Source organism: Bubalus kerabau, chromosome X (genome assembly GCF_029407905.1).
Source record: "Bubalus kerabau isolate K-KA32 ecotype Philippines breed swamp buffalo chromosome X, PCC_UOA_SB_1v2, whole genome shotgun sequence".
In the NCBI taxonomy this organism is placed as follows: Eukaryota; Metazoa; Chordata; class Mammalia; order Artiodactyla; family Bovidae; genus Bubalus; species Bubalus kerabau.
In genome coordinates this window covers 127,827,419-127,845,534 of record NC_073647.1, presented here as the reverse complement: position 1 = coordinate 127,845,534, position 18,116 = coordinate 127,827,419, and the positions used below count along the sequence as shown (strand labels likewise).

The 18,116-nt window shown below is 36.9% G+C and overlaps 1 protein-coding gene across 5 annotated transcripts in view; it reads right to left on the bottom strand.

Moving 5' to 3' along the window:
• DMD (dystrophin) overlaps positions 1 to 18,116 on the bottom strand; it is a 2,389,494-nt gene that overhangs the window by 1,198,296 nt on the left and 1,173,082 nt on the right. For all 5 annotated transcript variants that reach the window (XM_055564496.1, XM_055564495.1, XM_055564498.1 and 2 more), the window contains one exon: positions 5,338 to 5,485. In XM_055564496.1, coding sequence (XP_055420471.1) covers positions 5,338 to 5,485 — 148 coding nt within the window. The remainder of the gene's footprint in view (positions 1 to 5,337; positions 5,486 to 18,116) is intronic.

Sequence of the window (18,116 nt, the reverse complement as noted above, 5' to 3'; positions counted from 1 at the left end):
TAAAGGAGGTGGAATTAGAACCCACACTTTTTGAATATGGCTTCCAACTTCTTAGCCAATCTTCAGAACTTCTACTATAAGCTAATGTGGCATGTCACTATTTTGTGGATGATAAAATTCTGTATATGCACTCAATCACTGCTTGTTGAATGAATATTTAAGACATGCACAAATAACTAAGTGAGCTTATTAACAGACCAATTTTAGTGGCATATCACATGATTGATATTTTCTCATATAAAAATATGATATTTTAAAAAGATTTCCCATGCTGCATGATATTTTTAGAATATCTTGAAAAATATTAATTAATATACTTAATTTTATCATTCAGTTGTGATGGGGAAAAAACAGCTGAGTTGCATGGAGCCAGGCAATCTTTTCTTTACACTATTGGTAGCAACTTTATTTTGAATAATAACACCAAATATCAGTAGGATTTATCTTTTTTAAATTAAAAATAGAAATAAAATGCAGCTTAATAGAAGTATATACAGACAAGCACATAATGTGCAATGATTTATCATTTTATTTCCTATCTAGACATGATATATGGGCTTCCCTGGTGGCTCACATGGTAAAGAATCCACCTACAATGAGGGAGACCTGGGTTCGATCTGTGGGATGGGAATATCCCCTGGAGGAGGGCATGGCAACCCACTCCGGGCAACCCACTCCAATAATCTTGCCTGGAGAATTCCCACCTACAAAGGAGCCTGGCGGGCTGCAGTCCAGGGGGTTACAAAGAGTCAGACACAATTGAGCAACTAAGCATAGGACGGACACATTTGCTGAAACTCATGCAGATGAGGTTTTAAACATTAGTGTACCCTTTTAAATATCTGTTTAGTACATGGCCTACTTGGTTGATATTCCTCAAAGTAACCATTACAAGTTCAGGGCAACAATCTATCTGCTGCCAACCTGTAGCATCTACATTTTATTTCCTAAAATAATACCTCATCAAAAACTTAGATCCTCTTATTCATTGTTGGGATTCCCTGGTGGCTCAGTGATAAACAATCCGCCTGCCAATGCAGGAGATGCAGGTTCAATCCCTGGGTCAGGAAGACACCGTGGAGTAGGAAGTATCCACCCACTCCAGCATTCTTGCCTGGAGAATCCCATGAACAGAGGAGCCTGGTGGGTTACAGTCCATGGGGTCACAAAAGAGTAGGACATGACTGAGCGACTAAACAACAACAAGAATAATTCATTGCTAGTTAATCAATAATGATAATGACCAAGAGAGCTGAAATTACCAGATTTCATTTGTCTTATCAATGGATATGGCTTATAGTGTCTTTCTGGACCTTTTTCTGAGACTTAACAGACTAGAAAGATAACCTCAGTTTTCTTAAATGTATGTGTGTCCATGCAGGTATACACAAGTGTGTATGCATGATTTTGGACGTTCTTAATCACAGGGGCAGGGGGGAAGGACACTGTAACTGTTTAGAAGATTTGTGTTATCATTCACAGTTCCTTAGCCAGAAAAACTTTTTCCAAGTATAAAAGAAGTTCCTTTTATACTTTATGTATGTACTGTGTGCTATGCTTAGTCTCCCAGTCATGTCCAACTCTTTTTGACCACATGGACTATAGCCTACCAGGCTCCTCTGTCCATGGGGATTCTCCAGGCAAGAATACTGGAGTGGGTTGCTATGCCCTTCTCCAGGGGATCTTCCCAACCCAGGGATTGAACCAAGCACTCCTATATTGCAGGCAGATTCTTTACTATCTGAGCCACCAACGAATGAGTAAAAAAACAGACTAAATAAAATAGTTTTTTAAAAAAAATTATCCAATTAAAGGAAACAAAGTTCTGATGAAATGTTCACTTACATCTAAATCCCAGTGTGAATAAGTAGAGACCTTTAGTCATTCTCAAGGCAATTAAAATTACTGTATATTGAATAGCTTTAAGATTGTATAGAGGGCTTCCCCGGTAGCTCAGTGGTGAAGAATCCACCAGCAATGCAGGAGACCCAGGTTGGGTCCCTGAATCAGAAAGATCCCTTGGAGCAGGGTATGGCAACCCACTCCAGTATTCTTGCCTGGAGAATTACATGGACAGAGGAGCCTGGAGGGCTACAGTCCATAGGGTCACAAAGAGTTGGACACGACTGAAGCAACTTAGCATGCATGTGTGCAAGATTGCATAGAAGCAAACATAATAAAATATCAAATGATATTAAAATTGTTTTGGACTTCTGCCTCTAGCCTAGACTAGATTTAACTTCTTGGCTAAAAATTTTTAAAAATGAACAAAATGTATGAAACAGTACTTTTTAAAAGACACTGGACACTGGGTAATTAAAATCAGTCATCTCTGAAAAATTAGAAACAAATGAGGTGAGCCCTACAGTTGCCCCAGCTTACTCTCTGAATAGAGTTCCAAGCTATGACAAAGGACAAGGGCAGAAAACCAGGGGGTCTTCTTTAGATGAGGAGATGGAGCTGGGTATCGAAGGGAACCAAAATGGCTAGAGTCACAGGGCAGAGCATCAGAGAGGGGACAGATATACAGAGAATAAACATTGGAGATCTGCAGAGAGCACCCTTCCAGTTTCCAGTTAAATCCTAACCAGTTCCCATATGACAAGTGAAAATGAAAGTGAAAGTCGCTTAGTTGTGTCCAACTCTTTGGGACCCCATGGACTATATAGTCCATGGATTTCTAGGCCAGAATACTGGATTGGGTAGACTTTCCCTTCTCCAGGGGATCTTTCCAACCCAGGGATCGAATCCAGGTCTTTTGCATTGCAGGCAGATTCTTTACCAGCTGAGCCACAAGGGAAGCACAAGAATACTGGAGAAGGTAGCCTATCCTTTTTCCAGCAGATCTACCCGACCCAGGAATCAAACTGTATTGCAGTCTCCTGCATTGCAGGTGGATTCTTTACCAACTGAGCTACCAGGGAAGCACAACAACAAGAAACTACCGATGTCAAGGGAAAGAACTATAGGCAGTAATTAAAGCAGACAATCACCGGAGCTCACATATGGCTGGGAGAGTACCCGTTCCTGCCAGACACAGTGGAAAACATCATACAAAAACATCAGAGCGAGTATTCAGATGGGTTTTGCTTCAGTAGTGAGGAAAATTTAGCCCTAGATTTTAGGTTGTTCTGCTCAAAACTCAAAGTATATGAGTAATACACTCCAAAGATCAAACTATTTCCAAGCAAACATAACTATGTTTCAGTACAAAGGTCAACAATATTTATCTGCACAAATATATCAAGCACTCAACAAGTTAAAATTCACATCTGGTATCTAATCAAAAATTACCAGTCATGCAAAGAAGCAGGAAAATAACACTCATAGAAAGGAGAAAAAATAACTGGAATTGACCGAAAATAGACAGAGCTGATAGTACTGGTAGACAAGAAACATTATAACTGTTATTGTAACTGTATTCCATATTTCCCAGAAGGTAAAGATTGAATGTTGAGGTCTGTTAAGATATTAACACGGAAAATGTTAAAATTCTTAAACCACATTTCAGCATTGTATTGAATCACACAAGACAACAATGTATGAGGTTAAAATTATACACTAGATGAGATAAACCACAGACTAGATAAGCTAAAAAAATAGATTGGTCCATTTGACAATAGGAATTATTTAAAATGAATTACAGAGAAAATAAGACTGAAAATAAAAAGAACAGAATATCAGTGAGTGGCATAATATATGCTATCAGAGTCCCTGAAAAGGGCAAGGAGCAGAAAAATATTATTTTTAAGTAACACCTTTAAAATTTCTAAATTTGATTAAAACTATGAACACGCAGATCCAAGAAGCTTAACAGACCACAAGAATAAGAAACATGAAGAAAACTATACCAAGGAATATCATAAACCCATTGCTCAATTCCCAAAATCACTCCCTAATAAACCTTCTGTATCCATTGCTGAGTGAGATGACAAGCTGAAATATATACCAATATCCATATCAAAACAACCACTCTCTGTGGAGTAGAAGGTGGGTATATATTTACCTACAATACACCTCTACAGTGCCTCATTTTTTATAATGAGTATATATTATTTTTATAGCAAAACAGATTAATATGTATAACTACCTTGCGACAGACATCTTTCAAAATGGCAAGAGGTTTATAAATCTCCCCAAGAATACCTTATATTTCTTTAAGTCAGAGACCTGGTGATGCTACATTGGCTCAAAATTCACTTTAGTGCTATTAAAAATATATTTTCTGTATGATGTCAGATTAGAAATCAATGAATTTCCTCTATCTGCAATGGTAATGCTGATGAGTATAAAGATTTGATTGATATACACATAATTACACAAAATTTTACAATATTAATTTTCTACATTTACATAGCTTACACATATATAGGGGTGTATAAATGGTTACCTTCATAATATCAGAAGGCATCTTTTCTATGCAAAAAATATTTGAAAAAGGAGAATTGTTAAGTTGAAAATGATATTACTTTTATGAAACCAGCATTTTGAAATGCCTGGACTATTTAATGTATTAGCCTTTTCTTTGCTTTCATCTGTCTTAATCAATATTTTCTGGCATTCAAAAACTGGCCACAGTTCAAATCTCCTTGACTGAAAATTGCTACCTGAACAATTTGAACTAAAAAATATTGCAAAAGTACCTAAGATTTGGTGTAGTGAACCCAGTATTTCTTATACTTAAGCCATATACTTTATAACCTAAATTATAACCTCCACAATCCACTTTATCTACATAATCAAAAGACACAGACAGTTGAAATTAAACTGTACGATGGTTATAATCCATATGTTGCATTTCCATTAACAAAACCCATAAAACAGTCAATAAGTACTGCCAATTTACTGTATTGTTTTGGCCTCTGGCCTATCTCAGAAGAAATGTTGTCAATAGAATATATAGAAATATTGCTACATCACCACAGACTGTCTTTAGGGAAACAGAACTGTAATTTTATAATGATGGATATTTCTAGCAACTACATTATTACCAAGTACACCACAAGTTCTCCTCCTGGACAAAATCCAACATAAGGCAAAAACACACACTGCCCTAAAGCCACAGGACACCCTGCTGTAAGATGCTTCTCTGTATTCAAGATTCAATTACACTTTGCAGTTCATCAGATAAACCGGTTATGTCTAGACTCTCATCCTGACACAAAACGTTCCAAAATGATCATCATGACAAGTTCTAGCATGTGCGGTGCTGACAACGAAAGTCAGGAAATATAAATTTCCATCATCCTTCACAACCTGAACTTAAAGAAGTTAAGCAGTTGTGATGTTGTGGTGGAGATAAAAACAGTCTGAAAAAAAGAGATTTCAAAAACTTACCTTAAGATACCATTTATATTTGGCATGTTCCCAGTTCTCAGGAATTTGTGTCTTTTTGAGAAAGTGTTCAGCTTCTGTTAGCCATTGATTAAATATCTTCATATCATAATGAAACCGCCGCCATTTTTCAACAGATCTGTCAAATTGCCTAGAAATAAAAATTAGGGATCAAGAAAAATAAATGGATTATATGGGCATAGAATATATGTTATTACATTAATAAAGCTATTATTTTGATAGTTTCTCACATTTGTATATGTCAGTTTCAGTTAACATCAATAACTAATATTGAATATAGGATGAATTAAAATATTTGATAAAAGGTTGCCATTTCCCTTCAAAATGAATACACTTTGTGACTGAGATGAAAATAGAGACAATTATTATGGAATATTAGTGTTTTCTTCCCTATGAGAATACTTAATTTTAATAAAACTTCAGAAATTTAAAAGTACATTAATATTTAATAAATTATTTTGAAGCTAGAGACTAAATTTCAAAAGATTTTTTGGATCAAAAATTAGCTCATAAAGTCTGTCAATTTCAGTCATATCTTGAGCTAAAAGTGTCTGCTCATTAAGATCTCCAAGCATTCAGGATGACAGCTGTAACTTGTACATTGGCTTAGATGTAAGAAATCCACCAGTTGACTGGTATACTAGTCTTCCTTTCTCCTTCTAGTTCCACTGTATCCACTAGCATTTTAAATTGTGATGCTGAAGGAATTTTGTGAAAGGTAATGTGTCAACATCTCACATGAAAAGAATATTGAGAAGGAAATATTTGGTCATTTCTGGTCACAGAAGAGACTGAGCCAGAAATTATATGAGTCAAGGCTTTATGTTTATGGTAAGAGACTTGCACATAAAAGTCACATCAGTCAGTCAGTCAGTTCAGTCACTCAGTGGTGTCTGACTCTTTGCGACCCCATGAATCGCAGCACACCAGGCCTCCTTGTCCGTCACCAACTCCCGAAGTTCACTCAAACTCATGTCCATCGAGTCGGTGATGCCATCCAGCCATCTCATCCTCTGTCGTCCCCTTCTCCTCCTGCCCCCAATCCCTCCCAGCATCAGAGTCTTTTCATAGGGCATTATAAAATAAAAAATAGCAATAAAACACTGATTTTGGGTCCCCAGTCTAGAACAATTGCACCAATATCTTTGGAGGTGGGACCCTGAAATTGGTATTTGTAAAAGCACCCAGGTGATTCTAATGTACTGACAAGTTGAAAAATACTATACAGTGCAAGTTTTAAAGTCTGTGGGTTCATGATCTACTGGGTCTGCCAGGGCCTGTCCAAACAGGCATTTGCCAGCATGAAACAAAAGCCATCCTGAAAATTCCTGCTTATTGAGTGACCTCACAGTACAGCTGTCTGTATAGTTCTCTGAGATCTATTCTTAAGATGCAACAGATTAGTTTTGAATATCTTGAGGATCTTCTCAGATCTCTACCTCCCCTTAGGAAACTTAAGTAATTTTAGAATCCAAATAATGTCACAATTCCCTATCATTTTACTAGGAAAGGAATGGAATTCACATTATAAGCTAAGCACTGGGGTCTGTGGATTTACATATCCCATTCCATTAACTCCTGCAACACCCTTTGCAACATACCAATTATTATTCCCATTTTTCACTGGAGAAAGGTGAGATGCTGAGTAAGTTACCAAAAGGTAAATAGATATTAAATGGCAGACCTGGAATTCTAACTCAGATCTCTCTGGTTCCAGTGGTGTCTTTTAGCACCTTACATTAAATTTTCTGGGATTTCCTTTTTTCAAGATGAATTTTCACCAAATTAAACAATTCAAAGTCATAGTTGTAAGGCTTTTTTTTTCTATTTTTCTTCCAATATTTAATTATATATCTACATGTATTCTATCATGCATTCTATTGGGTGATCTATTTAATGATTAACTGTATTTTCACCTTAAAAATATCTAAAACAGTATTTTGGTAGCATAAAAAGGCAGCTAATAATAGCCAAGAGAGATAGTCTCTACCACTAGCCTATAAATAATGGAGATGTAGACATAGAGGACAGACTTATGGACACAGGCAGGCGGGGAGGAAGGAGAGAGTGGGACAAGTGGACAACATACACACTACCATATGTAAAAGAGATAGCCAATGGGAATTTGCTGTGTGGCGCAGGGAACTTAAACCTGGGCTCTGTAACAACTTAGACGGGCGGCAAAGGGTGGGAGGTGGGAGGGAAGTTCAAGAGGGAGGGGACATATGTACACCTATGGCTGATTCCTGTTGATGTATGGCAGAAACTGATATAATATTGTAGAGCAATTATCCTTCTACTAAACATAAATTTATACAATAATTATATCTTTAATAAATAATGGCATTTTATAGTTGATCAAATGTTTTATATCCATCAGCCACAAAATGATCTTGGAAATGTTTGCATGGTTAATAATAATTTTGTTTTCCTATATTTTCAGTGCTAATACCCACAACATGACTTAAGAATACATCTGAAGAATGTATTCCCTATAAAAAGGAATTGTACATTGTGTATGTCTTACAGGAATTTGAATCACTGGAGTCAGAGAGCTGTTAAATGAGAATCTAAAATACAGTGAGTCATAGTTGGCATTGTATCATCTTGGTGAGGCTGTAGTTGATTTTAATTTTCATACACACAGAGGAAACCAGAATTGAAAGAGACACGTGTACCCCAGTGTTCATCGCAGCACTGTTTATAATAGCCAGGACATGGAAGCAACCTAGATGTCCATCAGCAGATGAATGGATAAGAAAGCTGTGGTACATATACACAGTGGAGTATTACTCAACCATTAAAAAGAATACATTTGAATCAGTTCTAATGAGGTGGATGAAACTGGAGCCTATTATACAGAGTGAAGTAAGCCAGAAAGAAAAACACCAATACAGTATACTAACGCATATATATGGAATTTAGAAAGATGGTAATGATAACCCTGTATGCGAGACAGCAAAAGAGACTCAGATGTATAGAACAGTCTTTTGGACTCGGTGGGAGAGGGTGAGGGTGGGATGGCTTGGGAGAATGGTACTGAAATATGTATATTATCATATGTGAAACAAATCGCCAGTCCAGGTTTGATGCATGATACAGGGTGCTCGGGGCTGGTGCACTGGGATGACCCAGAGGGATGGGATGGGGAGGGAGGTGGTGGTGGGGGTTCAGGATGGGGGACACATGTACACCCGTGGCAGATTCATGTCAATGTATGGCAAAACCAATACAAAATTGAAAAGTAATTAGCCTCCAATTAAAATAAATAAATTAAAATAAAATAAAAAATAAAATACCTAGTAAAAAATTAAAACAAAATAAGTTACGGCTATCTTTTAAATAATGGCTGTATTCCCTATGCTGTACACTATATCCTTGTTGTTTATTTATTTTATACGTAGTAGTTCGTGTCTCAATGCCATACCCTTATTTTGCCCCCCCCCCGTTGGTCTCCCCAAAGTTAACCACTAGTATATTCTTTGAATCTGTGATTCTGTTTCTGTTTTTTTATACACATTCTTTTAATTTTTTAGATTCCACATATAAGAGAGAACATAGACTGCTAACATAGACAACATCTTTCTCTGTGTGACTTACTTCACTAAGCACAATAGTTTTTAAAAGGCAATCTCACATGCTAACAACTACCATCTCCATCTTTATACACTGAGAAACAGACCGAGGCTAACCAGATCACAGAGGAGTTGTCATTTGGTCATTTTCCACCTCTGTTACAGTCATCAGCCCGCTTCCTACTTTGCTTTTTTCTATTATCCAACCACCAGATTTACCCTCCTGCCAATGCTTTTATTTACTGGAAGGTGATTATTTCTTCAACATCTGGGCTATAAATACTCTTCCTTCTAGGCTGCTGCATATGTGTCCCTCCACCACTCACTGCACTGGCAGCCAGTGACCATCTTTCAGAAGATTCCACAAAGTCTCCTCCCACCCAACCCCTCTGCCTCTTCACAGTTTATCTATCATCTAGTTTCTCCAAGAGAAGAAAACCATCAGGGCCCACACAGTTGATCATGGTACCTCTTAGGGCTCAAGACAAAGTTGGAGATACAAACATAAGGGAAACACTCAGGCTTCTCTACTTACATTTGTGTTCCAGGTCCACAAAAATGGGGCAGGATGAAGTTGCCAGCCACCAAGGACTCTCTGCAGTCTCCCCTTCCCCCCATGCCCTACTATCTCAGGATTTTGTGACTTTGTACACTAGTCCAGTGTTCCTGAAATGCCCTCTTTCCCTTTACTCCATTTTCACTCAACTCCTGCAAGCTGAATCTTTGCATACTTAAAGACTTGACATGAACCATTAGGTTGGCCAAAAAGGGTATCCGAGTTTTTCCTTAACATCGTTCAGAAATATCCAAATGAACTTTTTGGCCACAGCAATACTTATACTGTCACTTTGTAAATATCTGACTATAGAGCATTCAATAGTCTGCAACTGCTAAAACTTTGAAAACAGTAAAGTTGATTTAATTTTATTATTAAAATTAATGTTAAAATGAGTAACTCTATTCAAACAAAATATTAAAGAATAAAAGCATGCACTTTACATGTGATGACATTTAATGTGAGTAATAATATTTTAAACTCCATTTCAAGCATCACATAAAATTTTTAAACATACTTTCTAGCATTTTAACATGTATTGTTAACAACCAAGCGTAAATCTATTCTTGAATTTACTGTGTAAATTTTCATTTTTTCTCATGCCTACTTATAAAATTAAACTCTCTCCCATTAAGGAACATCCTGAATGAACAGATATAAATTTTGCTAGTTTTACAATGTTACATTTATAAATTTAATCTCAAGTCGCTCACTACGCTCCCTAAATTCCTCTCATTCCATTAACTGGACATCCATGACTGAAGGAAAATGCAGCTACAACAGGAAACACATAAAGATATTACAAATAGCATTAAGGGAAATAAGTGTAAGTTTTACTCTCTGTATTATTACTAGAGGGGAAAAAAAAAGTTGTTGCATTTTTTTTTTCCTGACAGCAAGAGGAAATGTAGACCTGCCTAAATAAAGGACAAAAAATGTCAGTATAAACACATGGATAATAAATCAAGTGATTTTTAAATTTTTGCAAATATTAAAATTCTCATACACTATGCAAGCAGTATTTAAAATTGCACTGCTGCTTCATTTATGTGCAGCATAACTTATTTCCTGCTGTTCTAAATCAAGTTAGTCAGATTATTCTCAAGCATAAATTACATTTAGGGAGTAATTTAGGTACTTTGGGACATACTTTAACACTGTCAGGCCATTAAGGTGGTGCTGAATTCCATGAAATAGATTTAAATAAATAACACCCTAGTAGCCTTCTGACATAATCCATTGTAGCTTTATACTTAAGGTCTGCAAACTCAGCACTGGGCTGCTAAGTACTGCCTCCTACATATTTCATCTTTGATTAGGCGAGTGGGAGGGATCTTGGCTAAAGCCTCATAGTCCAAATTAGAGGAGCTGATAAATATAAGTTAAATTAGTCATTTGCCCCAAACCATAGTACCTTCCCACGCCCCCGCCCCCTGATCCCAGCTTCCCCAATAATCCAATTATTTAGTAAAACGTAAGTATTGGGTTTGGAGAAGGCAATGGCACCCCACTCCAGTACTCTTGCCTGGAAAATCCCATGGACGGAAGAGCCTGGTAGGCTGCAGTCCATGAGGTCGCTAAGAGTCGGACACGACTGAGCAACTTCAGTTTGACTTTTCACTTTCATGCATCGGAGAAGGAAATGGCAACCCACTCCAGTATTCTTGCCTGGAGAATCCCAGGGACGGGGGAGCCTGGTGGGCTGCCGTCTCTGGGGTCGCACAGAGTCGGACACGACTGAAACAACTTAGCAGCAGCAGCAGCAAGTATTGGGTTGGCCAATAAATTCATTCAAGTTTTTCCATGTTTATTGGTCATTTGTATTTCTTATTTTGTGAAGATGGCCAAAGTCTTGTGTTACTGTGAAACATAAAACACATCTGTGATCTTCCCTAGTGGTTCAGTGGTAAAGAATCCACCTAGCAATGCAAGAGACATGGGTTCATACCCTGGTCTGGGAAGATCCCACATGCCACGGAGCAACGAAGCCTGTGCACCACAAAACTGAGCCTGTGCTCTAAAGCCTGGGAATCACAACTACTGAGCCCATGTGCCACAACTACTGAAGCCTGCAAGCCTGAGAGCCCATACACCACAGCAAGAGAAGTCACTGCAACCAGAAGCCCATGCACACATTGCAACTAGAGAGTAGCCATCCCTCGCCACAACTAGAGAAAATCCCCATTCAGCAATGAAGACCCAGCACATTCAAAAATAACATATACACAATGGAGTATTACTCAGCCATTAAAAAGAATACATTTGAATCAGTTCTAATGAGGTGGATGAAACTGGAGCCTATTATACAGAGTGAAGTAAGCCAGAAAGAAAAACACCAATACAGTATACTAATGCATATATATGGAATTTAGAAAGATGGTAACAATAACCCTGTATACGAGACAGCAAAGGAGACACTGATGTATAGAACAGTCTTTTGGACTCTGTGGGAGAGGGAGAGGGTGGGATGATTTGGGAGAATGGCATTGAAATATGTATAATATCATATATGAAACGAGTCGCCAGTCCAGGTTCGATGCACGATACTGGATGCTTGCGGCTGGTGCACTGGGACAATCCAGAGGGATGGTACGGGGAGGGAGGAGGGAGGAGGGTTCAGGATGGGAAACACATGTATACCTGTGGCAGATTCATTTTGATATATGGCAAAACCAATACAATATTGTAAAGTTAAATAAAATAAAATTAAAAATAAATAAATAAATTAAATTATTGAAAAAGCACATTTATTATTTACTAAAACTGATCATTCTATGACTAGCATCCAGATCAAGATATAAAACATTGTCTGCAGCTCAGAATTCTTCTTTGTGTCCCTTCCCACATTTTAAGAACTTCTCCCAGTTTTCTTTCAGATTGTTCTTAAAAACTTATAGGACTTCTTCATGATTATGGATACACACATTATATTAGTTATATGTGTGTTCCAAATATTTTTTCACACTCTGTGACTTTCATTTTCACTCTCTCAATGCTGTCTTTTGATATACAGAAGTTATTAATATACAATATAGTCCAGTTTATTATGTTATGATTAGTACTTTATATATCTATTTAAGACATTCTCCATTATCCAAAATTCATTTACATATACTCCTTTACTTTGTTATGAAAGTTTTGTTAGTTTGCTTTTTCCCATTCAGATGTATAATCCTCTAGCATTATATTTTTGTATGCAGTGTGAAATAGAATATATTTCTCTGCAGGGGATCTATTTTAATTTGTTAGGTAAGGCATACAAACACAACAAAGTAATGGTGTACAGTGGAAAAATAAAAGTGTGTGCTGTGAAAAGTAAGCTTCTATCCTACTCACACACCCTCCCCCCAACTCTGCCAGTTATTGTGCTCAGTAGCTTAGTTGTGTCTGATACCTTGCGACCCCATGGACTGTAGTCCGCAAAGCAGCCCTTTCCATGGGATTCTCCAGGCAAGAATACTGGAGTGGGTTGCCATTTCCTCCTCCAGGGGATCTTCCCGACCCAGGGATTGAACCCTCATCTCCTGCATTGCAAGTTGGTTCTTGCCCACTGAGCCATCGGGGATTCTCTCATTGTAAATAAAACTTTCATAATTTGAAATATTGATAGAGCTAGGCAAAGAAATAAACAAATACAGTGTTTTAAAGTAAGCGTTCTCATTCAGTTTTATTGGATTCGATTCATCCACTGCTAGCATTTTTACAGCTCCAGATTGACATATTATTTTGAAACACCCAGTTTATGTTTCATTCTCTCTGGGTTATGAGTCTGATTCTTAGGCTTCACCAGTTTGGAGTGGTTCTTTGAGTTTGTTTTTCACAGTGTTTATAATACTGGAGTTTAGGAACTCATTCTCTGGTCTCTACACCCTCTCTTCACTGCTGAAATTCCACCCATTCTATTTCAACTGTTTCTCATGTTTCCATTTATTGCTACCTGAACAAACAGAATACAGACCTTATGTGAACTCTTTACGACATCGACTCTTAAAGTGACCCTTTCCAATTATAGGGGACTCTTTTGCATTGCTTAAAGGGAACAGGGATATTTTTTCCCTCAAAATACAAACCAAAATCTAGTTCACCTAATTATTACAGGTGAACTCTTTGGATCTGGATCTCCTCTCTGGGTATTTCCTTATACAATGGCATTGAATCTTAAAGGTTCAACTAATATCTATAGCAGGGGTTGGCAAACTTTATAAAGTACTTGAAAATAAATAATTTATGCCTTGTTGGCCATGCAACATTTATTACAGCTATTGAGCTCTGCCACTGTAACCCAACACCAGCCATAAATGGGTTTGGCTAGATCCCAATAAAACTCTATTTACAAAAACAGGTGTTGGGCAGGATTTGACCCATAGGCGGTACTTCACCTACCCTTCCTGTATAAACTGATTAGCACATAGCCCCAGGTTCTAACCCTCACCTGAGCACTGTATCTAGCTGTTTTTTTTTTTTTTTTATCCTCACCAGAACATTCTATGTGAACCTCAAACATGACTTGTTTACAAATCCTTATTTTCTCTTCTAATCCTCATAATTTTAGTTAAGGATTTCCATGCTAGAAATGTTGAAATTATCCTTTACTCTTTCTCACCATGCTGATTTCTATACCCTATAAATTCTAAACCAGAAATGACTCTTCAGTTTGACTTCTTCCTTCCAGCCCCACTTCCATAGCCTTTTTTGAAATCCTCTAACAACTTTTCCTCATGATATCCCAACTCACTTTTCCCTAGTCAGTTTCTGACCACTCTTGAACTTATGTCTACATCGCCATCCCTTCTTTCTCTTTGGTTCCAACATGAATGTTCATAGACATTTACATAGTCCATGGTGTATATACTATACTTACAAACACTGAATATCTCAAAAACTTCCATAACAATCCAACCTTTCTCCTATTATCCTTTTAACCTGGGCCTTTTGCTTTATCTTAGAATGCCACCCTTCTGCCACGTCACTTTATTCTATGAGGCCTGTGTCCCCTGAAATTAGTTACTGCCTAAGACAAACTTCTCTCACTGCACAAAAACCTCTATTAATATATCACTTCATGTTCTAATTATGTATTTACAGAGCTGTATTTCCCAGAAGATTCTGAGCTTTTTCAGAAAGGAATACACCTCATTGACTTTTGAGTTCCTAGTCCTAAGCAAAGTTCCTGGCACATAATAAGTGTTTAAATACATGTGGCGGATTCATTTCGATATATGGCAAAACCAATACAATATTGTAAAGTTAAAAAATAAAATTAAATTAAAAAAAATAAATGAATGAATACAAGAGTTCATTAGTAATTTGCTTTGGCTCTTTTTGGTTCCATTTAGGAGCCATGAAGGCTTGGGTACACTGTTTTACCTCTCTGTATCTAGGTATACCATAAATAAAGCTAGGATAATACTGCCTGCATTACACAGCACTTTGACAAGAATGAATGCATACTGTAAGCTATAGATAGCAATAACATTTCAGTACTATTGTTTAAAACAACTTAATAATTGGCACATTTTAAAACACTGATACAGAATTTCGAACTTAAAAACATCTTAGTCTACATCATAAACCATTTCAAATATGTCAATACAGTTTCAGTAAAATGTAGCTCTTATTAACAGAAAACACTGAATGACTTTTAAATACAGATAATCTAGCTCAACACCATTCTACAAAATTAATGCACTTTACACAAACTTGCCAAGGTCTAATTTAACTCTGAAGATGAACATTTATTTAAGGACTATGACTTTTTTAAGAGGGGTGTCTCAGAATAAAGTTATATTGATAAAATTCACCTTATATCAAAGAACACAACATTAATAACTTAAAAATAATAATGATAAAGTTAAATCAATGCTGATGGCATTACTTGTAAGGATTCACAAACACTTCAGGTTATCTTTAGAAATTTTTAAAGAAATCTTAAAATTCTTTAGATTTCTAAAGTGTTTTTTTTTTTTTTCAATTTTTCTTGTTTCTAATTGGCATACATATCTGGAAGGAATCTAAAAATCACTGTTATAGTACTTACTTCTGTCTACAAGTAGGTAGATTTTCAGAAAAGAAGGTTAAAATAGAAAAAACTGCATGGGAAAGCTTCAATCATCTTAAATAATGACTTTTTGAATTTTAAATACTCACAAAATCACACAGATACCCGTGTGTGTGTATGTGTGTGTGCATATATATATATATGTATTACACAAATCAAGAGCTTGACTTAAGTGTATAGTAAGAATATGGGGGTTTTGACTAACCATATTATTTTGGCTTAGGGAGAGATACCCTAAATATCTCTGAGATAAATATATAAGTACCCAAATAAGTAGGTATATCTTCACCTACACTTGACATCTGATTATTTAAGTAGCTATAAAAAGAAAAGTAGAAACATCTCTGATATGACTAATGTCTCTGGTATTTCACAAATCTCCTTTGCCCTTCTCTTTTACAAACACCTTTGCTATAGTCCAAAGTCCTAACAGACCAAGGACTGTGGAAAGGGTGCAATATTTGACAGTTCTGTCATGCTGGAAGAATATTCAGGGTACGCTACTCCTGCACTGCTTCTGAAAAAAAGAAAACAATGTAGGACTATGCTAATATTAACCTAAAAATTATGCAATCTCAATGTCTTGATTTGGCACAATTATCACCCTGTAAAAATACTCAAAGTAGCAAAAATAGTTTGCTATTAATGAATTGCAATGTTAACTTTAATATTAGGAACTTTTGGAAAAATTAGCTACGGAAACTGATTCAGCAGTCTAAGAAAAATAATCTGAATTTCTTAAAAAGTTGAAGGTAAAATTCTTTCTGAGGACCTGATATATTATTCATGGATCCCCTTTACAAAATATGAGCATTTAATTTAAATGTACATATCTTCCACAGTATAGTCTCACAATTTGTATGAAGACATACTTTCAATTTAAAACAAGCCTTAGGGGCATTGAAACATGTATAATATCATATAAGACATGAATCGCCAGTCCAGGTTCGATGCAGGATACAGGATGCTTGGGGCTGGTGCACTGGGATGACCCAGAGGGATGGTACGGGGAGGGAGGTGGGAGGGGGGTTCAGGATGGGGAACACGTGTACACCCGTGGCAGATTCATGTTGATGTATGGCAAAACCAATAAAATATTGTAAAATAATTAGCCTTCAATTAAAATAAATAAATTTATATTTAAAAAATTAATAAAACAGGCCATAGGGGACTTCCTTGGCTCTCCAGTGGGTAGGAGTTTGCTTCCATGCAGGGGGTGTGGGTTCTATCTCTGGTCAGGGAAATAAGATCCCACATGCCACACAACACAGCCAAAATTAAAATAAAAAAATAAAACAGATCATAAAACAAGAAAGCTATGCAGCTTATGAAATTTGGAGAGAGATAAACATGGGTTAGAAATTCTACTTTATTGTTCAATGGTGCTTTGTAAACCTGAGCAAGTGATTTAATTTGCTGGGTTAGAATTCTCATTTGTGAAATAGCTGAGAAAAGAAGGGAAGCTAAAGGCAAAGGAGAAAAGGAAAGATATTCCCATCTGAATGCAGAGTTCCAAAGAATAGCAAGGAGAGATAAGAAAGCCTTCCTCAGTGGTCAATGCAAAGAAATAGAGGAAAACAATAGAATGGGAAAGACTAGAGATTTCTTCAAGAAAATCAGAGATACCAAGGGAACATTTCATGCAAAGATGGGCTCAATAAAGGACAGAAACAGTATAGACCTAACAGAAGCAGAAAATATTAAGAAGAGGTGGCAGAACTATACACAGAAGAACTATACAAAAAAGATCTTCATGACCCAGATAACCATGATGGTGTGATCACTCACCTAGACCCAGACATTCTGGAATGCAAAGTCAAGTGGGCTTTAGGTAGCATCACTACGAACAAAGCTATTGGAGGTGATGGAATTCCAGTTGAGCTATTTCAAATCTTAAAAGATGATGCTGTGAAAGTGCTGCATTCAATATGCCAGCAAATTTGGAAAACTCAGCAGTGGCCACAGGACTGGAAAAGGTCAGTTTTCATTCCAATTCCAAAGAAATGCAATGCCAAAGAATGTTCATACTACCACACGATTGCACTCATTCCACACGCTAGCAAAATAATGCTCAAAATTCTCCAAGCTGGTCTTCAATAGTATGTGATCAGTGAATTTCCAGATATTCAAGCTGGATTTAGAAAAGGCACAGGATCCAGAGATGAAATTGCCAACATCTGTTGAATCATTGAAAAAGCAAGAGAGTTCCAGAAAAACGTCTGGTTTATTGACTATGCCAAAGCCTTTGACTGTGTGGATCAGAACAAACTGTGGAAAATTCTGAAAGAGATGGGAATACCAGACCACCTGATTTGCCTCTTGAGAAATCTGTATGCAGGTTAAGAAGCAACATTTAAAACTGGACATGGAACAACAGACTGGTTCCAAATAGGTAAAGGAGTACATCATGGCTGTATATTGTCACCCTGCTTATTTACTTATATGCAGAGTACATAATGTGAAGTACTTGGCTGGATGAAGCACAAACTGGAATCAAGATGGCTGGGGGAAATATCAATAACCTCAGATATGCAGATAACGCCACCTTTATGGCAGAAAGCAAAGAAGAAAT